The sequence below is a fragment of the Stegostoma tigrinum genome, chromosome 5, assembly GCF_030684315.1.
Source record: "Stegostoma tigrinum isolate sSteTig4 chromosome 5, sSteTig4.hap1, whole genome shotgun sequence".
In the NCBI taxonomy this organism is placed as follows: Eukaryota; Metazoa; Chordata; class Chondrichthyes; order Orectolobiformes; family Stegostomatidae; genus Stegostoma; species Stegostoma tigrinum.
In genome coordinates this window covers 51,856,896-51,876,817 of record NC_081358.1, presented here as the reverse complement: position 1 = coordinate 51,876,817, position 19,922 = coordinate 51,856,896, and the positions used below count along the sequence as shown (strand labels likewise).

Below are 19,922 nucleotides of genomic sequence, written 5' to 3'. Positions count from 1 at the left end.
TTTGCAGATCAATGATCTCATCTATTTTTACCTTTTTTACAACACTTTCCCACCCATTGCATCATTTGAGAACTGGTGATGTGATCTTCAAATTAATAACCCCATACATTAAAAAGAGATCTTTGTTTTTCTGGCAAGCCCACTGATGAATCAGGAATGTGGGAACACTGTCACCTTCAAGTCACAGACCACCCTGACTTGGAAAATGTATTGCCATTGCTTCTGAGTAACTGGATCAAAATTCTGGTCCTTCCTCCCTCAGGGCACTGTAGATATACCTACACATGTTCATTGTACTCATGACTACTTCAAGGAAAATTATGGACAGACTGTAAATGCTCTCCTAGTTGGCAATGCAACATCACAAAAACAAATTAGAAACGAATCAGCAGTCAATGTTGCAATTTTCTCTGGCTGAGAGAACAGAATAATAATGGAGATGGACTGAGTAGGTGCAACTCAGAGTCAGAAGTGTGCGGTAAGATCTCTGTGGGACTATTGTTTTATTTGAAAGATTCTGAGGGTGGTGAGGGTTTGTGGGGTGTGTCCCAGTGACAGGGGAGGAAGGTTCAGATACAAAATGGAGATGAGTCTGACAGTGAAGGAAAGGTGCAGAGGGAAGGAGTGCAGGAGGTTTCAGGTCTGGTGACTGTGTAAGCCAGTTTAATGAGTAATATCTGGCTGTCATATGTTCAAAACTGTCTTTCGAAAGGTTAAAGAGAACATGCAGATGTCATTCAGATCAAGAAGATTCTATTCTTACACCCAGGGTGTGTAATTTACGTTAAACCTTGCATAGATACTGAACACTGGACACATGAATCTCTTCTGTTCAGTTTCACTGCTTCCAATATACCTTACATCCAAAATAAACATTGCCTATTACATGGATGGTAACAGGAATGTTTATCTCACCATTCAATTTATTCAATGACTTAATTTAGCAGGATTCTGTATTTTTGAGAAGGCTTCTTCCAAACCTTTTCCAAGCTTTCGAATTGACCCTGTAAGCTTTGCTTATTCTAGAATGTGACTGAGAATTAGTTTTAGGTCTCAGTTAGAATGAATAAGATAGTTCCTGTCCAAGCAAGTCTGTTACTGCTTATATTATTTACTGATTCTGTAGAATTCTTGCCATGATCCAGTATTGATGATATCAGGGCTTTTCATGCATGTTGTATGGCCTGATTGTCTCACACAGATGTACAGGGCCTTGGTGAAACCACACTTTAAGAGCTTTGTATGCAGTTTTGAGTACTTTATCTGAGTAATGATATTCTGATCATGGAGGGAGTGCAACAAATGTTTTCAAACTGATTCCTGGGATGGCAGGACTGAGCTAATGAGAGTAACAGGATCAGTTAGGTATCATAAATTAATTTTCTTTTCTTTTGGTTCAGTCATAAAAGTAAAATGTAACTGCTGGATCACAATTGCTGGATCAATGCTACCAACTTTCTGCCACTGGAGGGTATGAGCATAATAAGCAATTATACAATGAACATGAAGGCATGCTGGCAATCTGAAATAATTATGGGTGAAGATTTTGAATGTTTATTGATGTGGGGTTTTGAAGAACTGTGTTCTCATAAGAGGCAGCACACAAAACGTTAAGATGAAAAGATGGGAATGCACTCCATTATTCAGTATTTTGTTTTTCCTGCCGTGTATAGTCCACTGATGCCACCTAGTGGTAGAATACAACGGAAACCATCCAAGCGTTACAGGTAACTATTTGTCCAGTTTTAAAATAATTGAGTTGGTGCCAGATCTTTTTTATAAAAAGAAACGCTAATTTAATTGAAGTCATGTGTAATTATCAATATAAGATTTTATATGGTGGTGTGAAACTGTAAATTTATTACCTTTCTTTGTATTGAAAACGGTTTTGCACCCAAAGAACATTGCTCGCTTTTGGGAACTAGGTGGTGGAACATTGTTATCTAATCTTGCTCAGATTCCAAACACCATTGACAGCATCACATTTCTGTTTGTGTGGTTCTGAGGTTAAATATTACTTTAAAACATTAGAAAGCAAAGTTCTGTTTTTATCACAATGTCCTTGTTGCAATCATTGATCCTTGAGTACTGCTGAGAAATCAAGATGTGCTTCTGAGGTTTTCACCTTGCACTCATCAGGATAGAATCAAAAGAATACCAAATATCATAGGAACCAACAATTTATACAATGTGACTAGACAGTGCTGATTGGTTTGCAAGTGGACCCTGGTGATCGATTGACTCTGATTTATGGAGGTATTACCATGGAGAATGCACCATGGGATGGATATTAATTGCCAGATCTTTGTTTAAATTCAAACCTTGCTGTTCGAATATAACTGGCCAAGGCATTGCCATGGGAAAAGTACCAGGGCTACACTCCTTGCAAATGAAAAAGAAGTCCATAAATTGTGCCTGTATCAACCAAACTAAAGCTGGGGAGACAACCATTTTCTTATGCATTCCCTGTGGCAATGTCTTAGAATCAACTTGAATCTAAGCAAAACCTTAGCATCTTTCAGTCAAGGGTTTACTTATAGGGTGGCATGGTGGCTCACAGCACTAGGGACCCAGGTTCAATTCCACCCTTGGGCAACTGTCTGTGTGGAGTTTGCATGTTCTCCTTCTGTCTGTGTGGGGTTGCTCTGGTTTCCTCCCACAGCCCAAAGATGTGCAGGCTAGGTGGATTGTCCATGCTAAATTTCCTGTAGCGTTCAGGGATGTGTAGATTAGGTGGGTGACAGAGGGATGGGTCTGGGTGGGATGCTGTGATGCTTAGTGTGGACTTTGGCTGAAGGGCCTGTTTCCACAATGTAGAGGTTCTATGAAACTAATCAACATCCTGTTTTCATGGATTCTAGGTAATTAAAGATGGAGGACAGGAAAAAGATTTGCTATGAGAGGTGCTCCTTTTTTGAGGTATTTTACTAAGCCAGCTTGGGGCAGTATTTTTAGAGCAGTAAGACTATGCTATTTTTTGGGTCTATTGATTGTTAAGGTACAAAAACGGTCTTTAGTAGAGAGATGTGCTCTTCCTGTTGGCGTTGGAGATTAGGGAAGAATTTTGATGCTACTGATGACTGTCTACAGGAAGTGTGTTTGGATGTGAATCCTATCGCATCACATGATCGGTTGGAGTAGCAGTTAGACGGAATGAGGAATTTACAGGAGCTAGGGGGTGTGATGGATGGAAATTGCAGGAAGGGAGATAAACCAAAGATATTGTCAGGTGAGGTAGGAGAGGGAGGCAGGTCGTGTGGGAATCTCCTGTGACTATCCCCATCTCAAACAAGTACACTGTTTGAGTAAACGTAGGGGGCAATGCCCTCTCAGGGGAACATAGCGCTGACCCAGCCAGGGTTCTGGTACCAAGACTGGCTCTAATGTAATGTAGGGTACACCACATTCCAAGCAATCGATTGTGAGAGGGGACTCTAGTCAGAGGCACAGACAGACATTTCTGCGGCCAACAGTAGTGTGTTGCCTCCCTGAGCCAGGATCAAGGATAACTTGGAGAGAAAAGGAGGATAGAGCAGATGAACGAGTGGCTGAGGAGCTGGTGCAGGGGAGAAGGATTCACATTTTTGGATCATTGGAATCTCTTCTGGGGTAGATGTGACCTGTTCAAGAAGGACGGATTGCACCTGAATTGGAAGTGGACTAATATACTGGCAGGGAGATTTGCTAGAGCTGCTTCAGAGGATTTAAACAAGTAAGGCGGGACCCAGGAAGATCAATCTGAGACCATTGCAGCTGGGAAAAGGAGCAAGTCAAACAGTAGGGGAGGCAGGAACAAAGCAGAAATCAAGTAAGGACTGATATATTAAATGGGATTTATTTCAATGCAAGGGACCAAACAGGTAAGGCAGATGACCCCACGGTATGGTTGGGAAAATGGGACTGGGATATCATAGCAATTACAGAGACATGGCTCAGGAATAGACCGGACTGACAACTTAAGGTTTCAGGGTACAGATGTTATAGCAGGATAGAAATTGGGCCGAGGGACGGCATTTTTGATCAGGGATAACATTACAGCTGTACACAGGGAGGACATTCATGGGAATATGTCCCAGGGAACTTCTTTGGATGGAACTGAGAAATAAGAAAGGGGTGACCTCCCTACTGGGATTGTACTGTAAACCCCCTTGTAGTCAGCAGAAAATTGAGAAACAAGATTGTAAGGAGATCTCAGTTATCTGTAAGAACAGGATGCTTATGGTAGGGGATTTTATCTTTCTAAACATAGACTAGGACTGCCATTGTGTTAAGGGCTTGGATGGAGAGCTTAAGAAAAAGGCGGCATGTGCCAGGTGTAGACAGCAGAGATCGAGTGAATCCCTGGAAGAATATAATGGCAGTAGAAGTATACTTAAAGGGACATGAGATAGCTTTGGCAAATAGGGTTAAAAAGAATCCAGGGATTGGACAAATACATTAAGGGCAAAAAAAAGAGTAAGTAAGGAATGAAGAGGGCCCCTTAAATATCAGCAAGGTGTGTGGAACTGCGGGAGATGGGGGTGATACTAAATGAGTATTTTGTATTAGTGTTTACTGTGGAGTAGGATATGAAAGACAGAATGTCAGGAAACCAATGGCAACATCTTCAAAAATGTCGATATTACAGAGGTGGTGCTGCTGGATGCCTTAAAACACATAAAGATGGATAAATGGGCGGCATGGTGGCTCAGTGGTTAGCACTGCAGCCTCACATCGCCATGGACCCGGGTTCGATTCCAGCCTCGGGTAACTGTCTGTGCGGAGTTTGCACGTTCTCCCTGTGTCTGCGGGTGCTCCGGTTTCCTCCCACGGTCCAAAGATGTGCAGGCTAGGTGGATCAGCTATGCTAAATTGCTTGTAGTGTTCATGGGTGTGTGGGTTATGGGGAATGGGTCAGCGTGGACTTGCTGGGCCGAAGGGCCTGTTTCCACACTGTAGGGAATCTAATGTAATCTAATCAAATGCCCAGGACCTGATCAGGTGTACCCAAAAACTCTGTGGGAAGCGATTGCTGGGCCTCTTGTTGAGATATTTGTATCATGGATAGCCACAGGCGAGCTGCTGGAATACTGGAGGTTGGCTAACATGGTGTCACTATTTGAGAAAGGTGGTAAAGAAAATCCAGGGAACAATCAACTAGTGAAACTTACATCATTACTGGGCAAGCTATTGGAAGAATCCTGAGGGACAGGATTTACATGTATTTCAAAAGGCAAGGACTGATTAGGGATTGTCAGCACAACCTTTTGCGTAATTAAAAGGATTGACGAGGGCAGAGCAGTGCATGTGATCTACATGAACAAGGTTCCTCATGGAAGGCTGATTCCATCACATGGAATATAGGGAGAACTAGCTCAAAAGGTAGAAGACAAGGTGGTGAGGAGAGTTGCTTTTCAGACTGGAGGCCTGTGATCAACGGTGTGCCACAAGGATCAGTGGTAGCTCCACTGTTTTTCATTGTTAAAATAAATGATTTGGATGAGAACATAAGAGGTACAGTTAGTAAATTTGCAGGTGAGTTTGAGGGTGTAGTGGACAACAAAAGGTTACCTCAGAGTATAATAAGATCTTGATTGGCTGGGCCAAAAGGCCGAGGAGTGGCAAATGGAATTGCTTCTGGGGAGTGTTGCTGAATAGAGACCTTGGAGTGCAGGTTCATAGTTACTTGAAATGTAGATAGGATGGTGAAGGAGGAATTTGGTACGCTCGCCTTTATTGGTCAGTGCATTGACTATAAGAGTTGGGAGGTCATGTTGCAGCCGAGAGAACATTGGCCACGATTGGTAATTCTGGTCTCCCTGCTACAAGGAAGGATGTTGCAAAACTTGAAAGGGTTCAGAAAAGATTTACATGGATGTTGCCAGGGTTGGAGGATTTGAACAACAGGGGAGAGGTTGAATAGGCTGGGGCTTTTTTCCCTGGAGAGTTGGACGCTGACAGGTGACCTTATAGAGGTTTATAAAATCGAGATATGAATAGGGTAAATAGAGGTCTTTCCCCCCCCCCCCCCCCCCCAGAGTGGGGAACTACAAAACTCGAGGCTGTAGGTTTAAGGTGAAAGGGGAAACATGTAAAAGGGACCCAAGGGTCAACTTTTTCATGCAAAGAGTGGTGAGTGTATGGATTAAGCTGCCAGAAGTCATCATGGAGCCTGGTACAATTACAACATTTAAACAGCATCTGGATGGGTATATGAATCGTAGGGATTTACAGAGATATGGGACATATGCAGGCAAAGTTGACGAGATTATTTTAGGATATTTGGCCGGCATATACGAGTTGGACCGAAGGGTCTGTTTCTGTGCTGTATATCTCTATACTCTCTATTCATGAGCTTAAAATGAAAGGGAATCTCAGAAACTTATAAAATACAAACAGGATAAATGCAGGAAGGACATTCCCAACGATCAGGGAATCCACAACCAGGGGGTCACAGTTTAAGGATATCGATCAGGCCATTTAAGACCGAAACGTGGAGAAATTTCTTCACCCATAGTGGTGAACCTATGGGATCCTCTGTTGCATAAAAACAGCTGAATGTTTTGGAGGAGAAAATTTATATAGTTTTTGTAGCTAAAGGAATCAAAAGTTGTGGGGAGAAGGCAGGAATGGAGTACTGGGTTAGATGATTAGCTGCAATCATACCAATTAGCATAGCAGGCTTGAAGGGCCAAATGACTTATGCCTGCTCCTATTTCCAAATTTTTTTTTAAAAAAAACAATCAACCCATTCAGACATGTAACTACAAACCTCTGGAGCAGGTCAGACTTGAACCCAGTCCTTCAGGTCTCCCATTTTCTATGGGCAAGTACAAAGCTGCAACGTTTTATCGTTAACAACAATCTGCTCAGAGTACATGCAACCAAACATTGAGCAATGTTTCTCACTATGCATGGACCATTTAAAATGGAAAGAAAAAGTATCATGGATCATGTCAGAAAATGCTTAGCTTAAATGTCATTTTCAAAACTTTGGATGCAGTTCAAAAACACTGCTGCTGTCCAGCCAAAGATCCAGAAGCAGCCTAAGTTATGCTTTAATGTTGGCATACTCCTGCTTCAGCTTAGTCAGGTGGTACACTTTCTCCCTCATTTGACAATTACTGCATTCATGAATAAGCCTTGGATCAGCCACATTCTAAATAAAATTAAATGCAGAAGAAACACGAGATTTTAGCACACAAAGTCCACAAAATCACCTGAAACTGAGCAACCACTTTCCTACTTCAGCATTAACAAGAGAAACTCAACACTGTTTTGGTTGAGTTTCCTGTGAACGCGTGGAAAAGGTCCATCAGCATATGCAGAACAATCCTGCAGCTTGCCCCATCAGTCACTGGCTGTATCTGTGCTTGCTGTGTCATATCGATCTTGTGTTATTGACAATCCTCTACTTCCTCACTCCTCAAAAGGGCCATCACGCCACTGCTGGACAATAATATTTGCTGAGTCATTAGCCACATTGGGAATTCACTCGAGCATCAGACCTTTTGGGTCATTTTAAATACCTTTGGTGTCAGAGGCCTTTACACAGGCAAAAGGATAACTTTGTCCAAGTAATTGCCCCCCCACCACCTCATTTTGGGAAGGCTAACAAACAAAGGGAATACACACAAGAGGGGGAAGAGAAAGAGGGGTTAAGAAAATGAAAGTGATGTTATGTTGGAAATGCAAAAGACACTAGTTAGAATATAGCTGAAGTTGTGTAAAGTTCAGGTCACCACATTTGGGCAATGATGTCTTTCTCATTGAGAGTGCAGGGATTTATAAGAACATTGCCCAGACTTAAAAACCTCAGGTATGAGGAAAAACTGGATGGGCTAGGTTTATTGCATTTAGAAGAGGAGGTCGGAGAGGTGACTTAAACATGGTAAGAAATAATGAGGGGCTTGGATAGGAGTGGACAAATCACTCCAAATCTAAAAGAATTCAGGATGAAAATAAAAGCAACTGTGTCTTTGGGCACAGAGAATTCTGCTATTAGTGTATGGATGATTTTAGATTAGACCTCAGTATTGTTTTAGTATTGCAACGTGTGAAGAGGGGTTGGTCCATTAGTACGCTTTGGTGTTTGGTTAATGCTACCTGGGAGGTACCCGAGACACCATTTTATCGTTCGGAACTCAAAACATGGGTGTACGAAGTAAGGCAACAATCAGCAAATCCCAAAATCTGCATATTTAGATTAACTTTGAATGGACCGAATAACATTTCTGTAAGTGCAAGGTTGGAGATAGGATAAAAACTTCATCTACAAAAGGACAAAACCAATGATGTTGCCATTCTTTTTCTATTACATAAGAGCCATGTATTATTTAAAGATTTTGCAGATACAAGTATAGCAGCATAGAAACCCCACAGCGTGAAAACAGGGTTCACACCGACCCCCCGAGCATCTCACCCACAACTTTTCATTTCCCATGACTAATCCACTTACCCTGCATATCCCTAGATACTATGGGTAATTTAGCATAGCCAATCGACCTAGCCTGCACATTTTTAGACTGTGGGCAGAAACTGAAGCAGCTGGAGGAAACCCTGGCAGAAACAGGAAGAACATGCAAACTCTAGAGCAAACAGGTGCCCGAGGGTGGAATTGAATCTGGGTCCCTGACATGGAGGGGCAACAGTAATAGCCACTGAGCCATTGTGCAGTTTGTGTTCCTATTATGTAGATTACAGAAAAGGTTGGATTACTTCTTTTTTGATTCTCGTAGAGTGCAGAGTGTAGTAAACACTACAACTCTAATAAGATGTTGGCTGTCACAAAGTAGGGGAATAAGTTTTGCAATTCCAAACATACTAATGAAGGAAGCAACAGGAGCATACGGACTGCAGCAAGTACAATGAACGCAAATTTCTTTTATTTTAATACAAAAATGCTTTTTTCCACATGTGCACTGGTTTGCCAACTCTTTGGTACAGTACACTTTGATATTTGGAATCTCAATTTAATAAACCATATTTGTTAAACTGAACACGATTACCCAAACCAAACCAATGATTTTCATGAGCAGTTTGGATAAACAGAAGCATACTGTACAACCTGCTCAATAGCAGGCTCAGTTTTACATTTTGTGACTGAAATTTACTGTGAATACAAACTAAATATTCTTATAAATTAAATGAGAAGATCTATGTACCAATTTTAGATCAGTTTAACAATGGCTTGGCAGAATGAGGGAGAGAATATATTTCACCTCTATTAAAATTAATAAATCATAACATTTAATTTAAAATTTACCCAATGATGAATGGATGAGGCAAATGAAAGGGCTTTTCCCATCAGGTTTAATAGTCACACACAAAATGTAAAGCATTCTCTTGTTTTATTCGGAATTTCCCTACTTCCCTCTATACAAGAACCTTTGATGAAACTTTTGACAAAGGCAGCAGTGAAATTTCAGAAACATTTTTCAGTTCTCCTAGGCCAAATGACCATAATCACAGTGTAACAATACATGATCTGCTGTCATCTTTGGCTGGGGTTAGGCTAACAGGGTACTGACTAGCCAAAGCCTAGGAGGTTACAGTCAAAGCTACTACAGCCTGTGGTTTGGACTTCCAGTTACAAGCCAAATACAGGAATGTTTACCACCACTGAACCTCCAGGTGTGTGACAGCATTACCTTCCATAAATTTTATAGACAAATGAAAAAATTAATCTACAAAACCTGGACCTAGTTATATTATTACACACAATACACACATTTTATTATACTCTACACAAAACCAAAGTTCTTCGTCTTAATGGCTAGTAACAGTTTTTGTTTGAGAATCTGTTTGGAGGAATAAAGCGGGACGTATAGACGCGAGATGCAAGTGTTTGCCGTTGGAAGATGTTGATCATCTGGTGGTCGAATGGTGATTGATGGCATCGGTTGGAAACCTTCCTCGCTGGCAGGCAGCGATGGGCTCGATGTCCAGAAGTACACCTAAAATCCGGAAAGAAAATCTATCACATCTGTCAGCAAATTACTCCCATAAGAAGTCACTCCTCAGTGCTATTATTATCCTATTTACCAAGATTAAATGTACTTTTCCTTGTTAAACTCCACATCAATCTTCCAAACCCAATTAAAAAATCACTTTAGAATCATACCAGATCCTGTCTTTCTGTCATGCTCATCTTCTCCACAATGGACCAGAACCACCGTTTGAACTGCAGCAATTTCTCAGCGTTTTCCCCTGTCACAACAAATGTTAAAACATTATATTCACATCTCTGGGACTAACCTGGAAATACTAACACCATGTCTTAATTGTTTAATGATGCCTCTACTGAAAACTGCTGACCTTAAGGAGTCACAAACAAAGACGTACCAATCTAATTTCTCTGTCAGGGCAGAATATTTTAGCTATCCCGTGGGCCGGGGAGGGAGACGGTGAGGTAAGAGATCTACAATACAACTTACCAGTGAGTTTGACAATGGTGAGTAAGTTATTGGAGGGGGATGTTGAAGATCGGATTTATGTGCATTTGGACTGGCAAGAACTGATTAGGAACGGTCACCATGGATTTGTGCATGGTAATCATGTCTCTCAAACTTGGAGGTTTTTTTTGAGGACGTAATCAAAGACTGATGAGTGCTGACTGGTGTGTTGACTACATGGACTTTGGTAAAGCCTTTGACAAGGTTCCACATCATAGACTAATTCGGTAAGGTGGATCACACAGGAATCAGGGAGAGCTTGCCAACTGGATACAAAATTGGCACAATTGTAAGGGCCAGAGGATTGTGTAGGGCATTTTTCGGACTGGAAGCCTGTGACCATCAGTGTTCTGCTGGGATCAGTGGTGGGTCCGCTTTTGTTGGTGATTTACGTAAACAATTTGGATGAGAATTTAGGAGGCATGGTTTGCACATGATGCTAAAATTGGTGGTACAGTCATCAGTGAAAAAGATCATCCAAGATTACAGAAGGATCCCAGTGGTGCCTGTGCTTTCGGGTGGCACAGTAGGTCAGTGGTTAGCACTGCTGTCTCACAGCACCAGGAACCTGGGTTCGATTCCACCTTCAGGGGACTGCGTGAAGTATGCAAATTCTCCCTGTGTCTGTGTGGGTTTCCTCCAGGAGCTCTGTTTTCCTCCCACAGTCCAAAGATGCTGCAGGTGAGGTGGACTGGCCATGCTAAATTGCCCAGAGTGTTCAGGAATGTGTAGGTTAGGTGGGCTATAAGGTCACAGGTCTGGGTGGGATGCTTCAAGGGTCAGTGTGGCTTTGTTGGACTGAAGGGCCTGTTCCGCACAGCAGTAGGGATTCTATAATCTTGATCAACTGGGCCAATGGGCTGAGGAGTGGCAGATGGGAGTTTAATTTAGATAAATGCAAGGTATTGCATTTTGGTAAAACAAATAAGGGCAGGACTTGTATAGCTAATGGTATGGTCCTGGGTAGTGTTGCCGAACAGAGAGACCTATCCTTTGAAATTTGCACAGGTAGACAAGGTGGTTAAGGCAGCATTTAACATGCTTGCTTTTACTGCTCAGGCCACCGAGTAATGAAGTTGGGATGTCATGTTGAGGTTGTACAGGTCGCCCATGAGGCTACTTCTGGAGTACTGTGTACAATTCTGCTTGCCCTGCTAAAGATATTATTAAATTGTAGAGGGTTCAGAAATGAACTACCAGGATGTTGCTAAGACTGGAAGGTGTGCATTATAAGGACAGGCAGGAACTTTTTCCACTGGAACATAGGAGGTTGAGGGGTGACCTTCTAGAGGTTTTTAAAATCTTGAGGGACATAAATAAGGTGAAAAGTAAAGGTCTTTTTTCCAGGGCGGTGGAGTTCAAACCTATCGGGCACACGTTTAAAGGTGAGAAACAAGTTTAAAAGGGACCTGAGGAGCAGCTTTTTCCACAAACAAGGGTGGTTCGTGTGTGGAATGAACTGCCAGAGTAGGTGGTGGATTCAGGTATAGTTACAACATTTAAAAGACATTTGGTTGGGTAGATGATCAAGAAAGGTGTACAGGGATATGCAGGCAAGTGGGACTAGTGTTGTTCGGGAAGACGGTTGGTATGCATGAGGTGGACTACGTGCCTGTCGGTATGACTCTATGGAGGCACAGCAGTACATGACAGAAAGTGAAGCTGTGCACGCGCGCGTGTGCAGAAGGGAGAAGAGGTGGAGAAGAGAGAAATCTTCCCCTCACCAATCTAATGGTCAGATCCTTCCCATTAGGAAGGAGGAAGAAGTCCAGTTGCTATTTTCTGGCGGGCCAGAAAGCTGTACTAGCAACGGCTTGACCGACTACTGAGGCTTGATGCACCCTTAGGGATGAACAGAAAACACCATTCGTTTACAAAGATTTACTAAATATGAGTTTAGAAAACCTTCTCACTAATTAATGACATTAGAAAGTTTATATGAAATTATAAAAAAGCTTGATTAATTTGCTTCATACAGGATGCATACGAACAAATAAATTAGGAGTAGACGATCTGTCCTCTCAAGGCTGCTCCATCTTTTGGAGAGCTCATGTCTGATCTAACTGTGGCCTCAACTCCACTTTCTGCCTACTCGTCAGTCAATAAAATATCTAATCTGCCTAAAGATTTTCCAATGAATTTACTTCCACTGTCTGGGAATGAAAGTCCCACATACACATGTGCCTGAGTGTAAAAAAAAATTTCATGTGTCTTAAATGGGAGACCCTTTATTAAGATTCCAGTTATATTCGCTTAAGAGAAATCTCCACTGAATCTTACATGTTGCAAAGATCACTTGCCATTCTTCTAAACATCAAGGAATACAAAGTCAATGTGTCCAGCCTTCCTCAAAAGATAATTCCTTCACACAAGCCTTCTTCAAACAGCTTCTACTGCAATTCTGCTTCTCCTTAAATTTGGAGATGAAAACAGTACAAAAGAACACAAGATACTGTCTCACCAAATACCCTATACGGCTGCAGAAAGACATCCACCCTACTTGTGTATTGCATTCTCTTTGCAACAAAAGATATTCCATTTGTCTTCCTAATTTAATTTGCCGTTCTTACAAAAAGTGATGCATGTCCCAGAACATCCAAATCCCTCCGTACCTCAAGTTCTTCAATTCCTCTCCATATGAATAATATGCTGCTTTGAGACTTCCTGCCGAAGTGGACTAGTTCACATTTACCCACATTATATGCTGTCTGCCGACTTGTGTAACCTGGCCAGATCACATTCCAATCTTTGGTCATCAGCAAATACTGCAATCAGAGTTTAGGGCTTGTGGTGCAGTGGTGGTGTTATCTTGGACAAGGAGGGCCTAGTTTCAAGTTCCATCTGCTGCAAAGATGTGTCAGACATGTCTGAACACTGAAAATAGCTACATTCTGTTCCTTCGTCTACATTATTGACAGAGACGGTAAATAGTTGAGGCCCCAGCACATGTCCCTGTGGCACTTCATTCGCTATATTTTACCAACTTAAAAATGGCCCAAGTATGTCCACAGCTTCCGGAGATAGCCAAGACTCTATTCATGACACAGTCACTGTAGTTTAGATGAACTATGTTTGACTTGACTGAAGATTCCGAATTGTCTTGGCAAGGTGGACACAAGAAAAAAATCAGCCTTTGTTGGTGAGTCAAGATTGGGGAAGGTGAAATGTTAAATTTTAGGTTGTTCCTTTCAGTCGGAACTGGGAAATCATTTTTTCCTCTCAGAAGAGGGGCTACTTTGGAACAATGCCTCCACTACCTTCCGAGACAGTCATTATATTTTTGTTGGGCAAAGGAAGCAATTTACGTCTGCCTTAAAATATTTAATGTACAAAAACAGAAATTGCTGGCAAAACTCAGCAGGTCTGGCAGCATTTACAGAAAGAAAACAGAGTTAGCATTTTGAGTCCAGTGACTCTTCATTAGAACTGCTAAGTTTCACCAGCAATTTCTATTCTTGTTTCAGATGCCCAGCAGCCGTAGTTCTTTGTTTGAAAGATATGAAGTGACCTAGAGTAACTGACTTTTGAGTATGAGCAGATCAATGATTTATTGAAGAGTGGAGCAGACTCAAATACGCAAATAGCCTGCTTCTGCTTCTTATGTTTGTATGGTACCCCCCTACACGGTGAGCTCATGTAGAAACTTTTGATATGGCACCTAGTCAAAAATCTGTGTGAAATCAAAAGGATACTACACCCACAAATTCTCCTTTATCCACTTCATACATACTTGCTTAAAAGAACTGCAAAAAAATTAGTCTAACACAATTTCCCTTTCATAAGTCATGCTGACTCTACCTAATTGCAGAGATTTTCTAATGGTTAATTAACATTTTCTCCATTACAGATGTGCAGGTCAGTTGGCTTAGCAGCAAGTTCGTCCTTAGAATGTCACACCTTCTCAATTAATTATTTTCCAATGTGATTATTATTTCCCTCATTGCTACCTTGCTCTCTTGCCTTGATCTTCCTTTAACTTATTAAATCTTCCCTCACGTTTAATTTAAAGCCCTCTCTAAAGCACTGAAAAACAGGACTGATAACGTTGTTAAGTAAGTTTCCTTGCTTGCATTCATTGCTCTGTATAAAAGACTGGTATCCCATTGTTAGAACATTTACCAACATTTCATCATAATTTCCCTACTTGGCACAAAGTAGGCAGTTATTCCTTACCAGACTCATCATTGAAAGATGTGTAACTAATCAACATTTGAACATTCACTTCTCCACATCCATTGACTAAGAGCCTAAAATCTTCTGCTGTCAGATCTTCTAGTGAATTCTTGGGAAGTACATCCAACAGTCCTTTTCGCATTGCCTGTAAATCAAATATCATTACACACTAAACAGAGCAAATCGCTAAAACTGTACAAATAGAAAAAAATCTGAAAACTCATCTATAATTTAACCCAGAAACAGATGGTTTTAGACAGGCCTTTACAGGAGATGGAACTTTGATTTAACAGCTCATTTGTCAACAGATAAGATTCTTGAGTTTGATGTACCCTAACTTATTGGTAAAACATTTACAGTTTCAGAGGGAGAAATTTACAAAGGCAGTTTCCATTTTAGGTGTAGAACAGAGGTGGATAACAGAATGCATGACCTTAAAGTGGAGATAAAATGTGTGTGTGTTGTGGTACAATTACCCCTGCATGTTCTCAAAATCAATTTGCACAAGGAATGGGTGAAAACCAAAAATAAACCACTTTTCTGCAGATTACTTCGTTCCTATTGTCTTTTCATCTACGTAAGCAAAGGACATAAAATTATGCTGTATTCAAGTGCTCAAATGAGAGTTCAGCGGAACCAGGTCATGGGCATATAGCGCTACTCAACTGAAGGGATAGATTGAAGGTAAGTGGTAGAAGAATCTCAACAAAATGAAGGTAGACATTTTCACCCAAAAAGCGGTGGTTGTCTGGGATTCACTACCCAGTTTGGTGGTCAAGGCAGAAACTCTCATACCCACTTAAAAAGGAATGTGGATCTGGACCTGAAGCGCTGCAACCTGCAAGCCTAGTGACCAGATGCTGATAAACTAGCCATCCATTTTAATTCTACATATTTAGCAAATGCAGCCACTATGGGCTGAATGGACTCTCTGCATTTCTACGGTTCAGCATGGACTGAAGTACAGCCTATTTCACGAGTCTTCACAGCAGACAATTGTGAATTACTAATAGTATATTGTACATTAGAGTAAAAAGTGTCAACACATTGGCCTGCTTGTCCTACTGTATTCACTGGAGAAAGCTAAAAGAAATGGGAGCTGTGTTCAGTGAGCACAATACTTGTATTTAATAGCTTGCTGATGGTGAGGATTGTTTCCACATGGTACAGATACAGAAAAATGAAAATGAGTCAGGACAGAAGTTTTCCATCTTTTTAAAAAAAAATTCATTGATGGGATATAGATGGCACTGTCTTTGACCAGATGGTTGTGAACCAATTACCTTAATTTGGTAAACAGGCAAATTGCTATGAGATTGTTAGTCTCTGACAGCAAACTATGTACAAATATAAACAGATCACAGATAACTGTGACAGAAAGTATTGTGATACTGTCAATGCGGTTTTTGAATATTTTGAAGAAATGACTGAACTAATGGATGGCAAGCTGCCATGCACTGGCTAATTAACAAACATGAATACTATGGGATTAGAGGGCAGATTTTGGTTAAAGTTTGGTTGCATGTTTCAGTAGAAAGATGCCATTAATCATAGTAGTTTTGCTTATTCTAACTAACAATTAGGGCAATTACATTCCATAATCTTTATTAAATGACTTGATTGAAACTTTTCATAAAAATAAATTATGCAAAAAATTTTCACTGTCGCCTCAAAATTATATATCAGACTGCCTGTTTATAACTGTTAAAAACCATTGTGTTGCTTTTTTTTGAAAGTGTTAAATCTAGTGCAAAAGAAATTCTTCATTTCTTTAATGTATATTACGTTGACTGCATTCTGCTTCAGTTGTAGGTCCTTCAAAAAGAGTCAGGAGAATTAATTATGGAGAATTGAGAAATGGCAGAGAGACTAAATGATTACTTTTAAATTACTGATACAGGAAATCTCAGAATTAGAGGCTGAAGTGACTAGAGAAAATGAAGGAAAGTATAGTTCTGGTCACCTCAATATAAGAAGGATGTGGAAGCTTTGGAAAGGGTGCAGAGGAGATTTATAGGATGTTGCCTGGTATTGAGGGAAGGTCTTACGAGGAAAGGCTGAGGGACTTGAGGCTGTTTGCATTAGAGAGAAGGTGGTTGAGAGGTGACTTAATTGAAACCTATAAAATAAACAGAGGGTTAGATAGGGTGGATAGGGATAGCCTTTTTCCTAGGATGGTGACAGCGAGCACGAGGGGGCATAGCTTTAAATTGAGGGATGAAAGATATAGGACAGATGTCAGAGGTAGTTTCTTTACTCAGAGTAGTAAGGGAATGGAACGCTTTGCCTGCAACAGTAGTAGATTTGCCAACTTTAGGTACATTTAAGTCGTCATTGGATAAGCATATGGACGTACATGGAATAGTGTAGGTTAGATGGGCTTGAGATCGGTATGACAGGTCGGCACAACGTCAAGGGCCGAAGGGCCTGTACTGTGCTGTAATGTTCTATGTTCTTAAAAAATGTCATGTGGACAGGCAAATAGATATCAAACCTAAAATTAAAGAGTTTTGACAAAACAAATTTGGAGAAGCTATTTACACAAGATATCAGACCATTGTCAATAGCCACCTTCCTACAAGAATGCAACTAATTCCTTATTGATTCCAAAATCTGTCCACCTAACTCTGTATAACCCGTTGTCTAAGGATGATCTCCCATCTGACTCACATCATTTAATTTAATGAATTCTTGTGATATGCCAGTAAATAGGGCTCAGTTGTGTGCCATAAAGAGTGGAGAAAGATATCCTCATAGTCCAGAAATATCTGAAGTTTCACCATCAATCCCATGAGGCTATAACAATATCAAATCTTAGGTGATCTTCCTCGCAGTACTTTATTGCGAACAGAAATACTCAGCTACTTTTCAAGACCTCATCTGAAACACGGTTCAGTTTTGGTCCTCTCAGTTTAGGGAAGGGCTGGGTGCAAATCTCGGTAAAGATTCAAAAGGAAGCTCACGAGATTGAAACCAGGTACTAAGACCTTAGTTAACACAGGTTGAGATCTATGCTTGTCTAGAGTTTGATGCAAACAGATTTAAAATAAATCTTCATAGAACTACAAGCATTCTCTTTTGTCCAAATGATGCAGAGTTAGATGGCTGAGGAAATACCAGATAGCACAAGAAAATCCAAGTTAGATGTCAGAGCGGATATTTTCTTCCCGGAATCATTGACTTATGCAAATATTGCTGGCTTGTGTGGATTTGTTACAACCATTCAAGATCTTTGAACAGTCACTACCATCACAGAATAAAAATTTTGCTGGAATATCTTTCAGATCATTGCAGTCTCCTGGAATGTGTTTGATTGGAGAGGCAAAGTATTCTGTACTCCAATTTACACTATTTAGTACTGTTTAAGCTTTTACATGCATCTTGCAGAGCTTGGTTTGAGTATGGCAGGCAAAAAAATGGAACACTGTGCACATGAGCTACAGCACAACACTACTGTCTGTGTTTCTTGGCCCAGTATTGTCCATTCTTTCTGCACCTCTGTTCAACAGAAGAACAACATTTAAAGTCAGCATATCTACACAAGTTCCTTGCCACTTAAACTAAAGAATAATGCCTTGAGATTGCTTTCAGTCATCAGAAGAAATGCTTCAGTTTTTTGGAAGAGACTTCTTTTGAAAAGCATCAGCTAGGAGATTGTGTAAAGGTGCGGTGAAGGTAGGGGAAGGTGCAGGTAGCCACACTTGACTTTTCCATTCTCACTGCAGTAACTGAAGCCTACACATGACCAAACAATTATGTTGCATCATCTTTTGTTTAAAAAACTGCACCTGTTATAAGTATTGTTCTTATTGACTGCAACCCCAATGGATATCACGTCATTGAGCAAATTCCATTATTAAGAATCCCTAAAACACATTCGGTGCAATAGCAAGTGTTTCCATAGCATCATGGCCAATATACTGTTCATTGTAGTCTCAATAACGACTTCATTCTTTTCAAAGGTAACAAATGTGCATTAGAAATAGAGGGACTCACATGTAGGGGCTGCTCAGCAACCACCAACATTCGATATTCTGCATATTTCCTAACATATTCGTAAACATTCAAAGGAGTGACTGGAATATTGGCTCCACCAGGAACAAGTTCAACCTGTAAAGAAAACAAATCTCTTAAACTGAGCTACAGTTACAGTAAAAAAAAACTAGATAGCTTTTAAGCTAAGGTAATACTGGATTAGAATGCCTTTTTTTCAAACAACTGCTGCATGAAAGTGCAAAATTAGGAAGGGGGCCTCGAACCATTCGAAGCACTGCTTGCACTGAAGTGCCTAACTTTTACTCTTGCACAGGATGGTTGGCTCTTTCACAAATTCTGTAGTCAACAGAAAATATTTAATTTATGTGTCACGTGCCAAGTCATATTTGTCTTGAAATGTTTAGAGCATTCCATAATTCACTACTGTTCCCTCCTGTCGAATACACTGTAGACAGCTCATTTGGATATTGTTAAGCTCAAAGGATGAGAAAAAAACACATCCTTATAGTGTTACTAACTACATAGACTGTAGACTCAGTAAGCAGTGTAAAGGGTGTCACATCATATGATCTTGTCGATTTGACTATTTTGAGTGTGTGATGTGGTCAAAAGGCTTTAACTTGATAATTTTTTTCAATCCTTTTAATTAAACCTTTAGAATTTATTTGCTTAGGATGATTCACAACCCCTATCAAATCGTGATACTGTGCAAAGAAGAATCAAGTTTTTTTTTCAAAAACATCCAAGTAGGTTTATCTTGCACACTATGACAAGGTAACAATGAAGGACAGGAAAGGCAGCATGATGCTCGCATGCGGCAATGAACTTCCTCAGTCTACAGAATCAGAATGTTATGCCATAAGGATGAACCATTTGGATTATCTAGCACACAACTGGTGAACATACAGAGAACATATTCCAATGATGTCTTTACAAAATTGTGCCAAATTAACTGAAAGAGCTTTAAGACAAGATTTTTTTAAAAAGTGACATTTGACAAACTTAATATTTGCATGCAATATTCACAATTGGAATTGCAGCTGGGAGGAAAAAAAGTTTTGTTCTATTCATTTGCTGAAAACCAGAAGTTTACTAAGTCTGAAGAGTCACTGAAAAACCATCATACCTGCCCTCCACCTTCTTCCTTACATAGATCGATAGCAAAAGCTAGGTCCATTGCTGCAAAGACTGCATACGCATCCTGGCTCTGGGAGGCGAGGATGAGTTGGCGTAAACTTTCATACATCACATGATCAAAGAAAGCAAAATCATGCCAATTCACCTGGAAAGTTAAGAAATTATTTCCAAATTAAGTGAAGT

The 19,922-nt window shown here is 40.5% G+C and overlaps 1 protein-coding gene across 8 annotated transcripts in view; it reads right to left on the bottom strand.

Moving 5' to 3' along the window:
* Nucleotides 1-8,842: 8,842 nt before the first annotated feature.
* The window catches only part of ubr5 (ubiquitin protein ligase E3 component n-recognin 5), a 133,262-nt gene continuing 122,182 nt past the window's right edge, over nt 8,843-19,922 (bottom strand). For all 8 annotated transcript variants that reach the window (XM_048528892.2, XM_048528896.2, XM_048528893.2 and 5 more), the window contains 5 exons: nt 19,729-19,884; nt 18,603-18,716; nt 14,607-14,751; nt 10,103-10,188; nt 8,843-9,935 (listed from right to left, as the gene is read on the bottom strand). In XM_048528892.2, the coding sequence (XP_048384849.1) occupies nt 9,723-9,935; nt 10,103-10,188; nt 14,607-14,751; nt 18,603-18,716; nt 19,729-19,884 (714 nt within the window). In that variant the 3' untranslated portion in view covers nt 8,843-9,722. The remainder of the gene's footprint in view (nt 9,936-10,102; nt 10,189-14,606; nt 14,752-18,602; nt 18,717-19,728; nt 19,885-19,922) is intronic.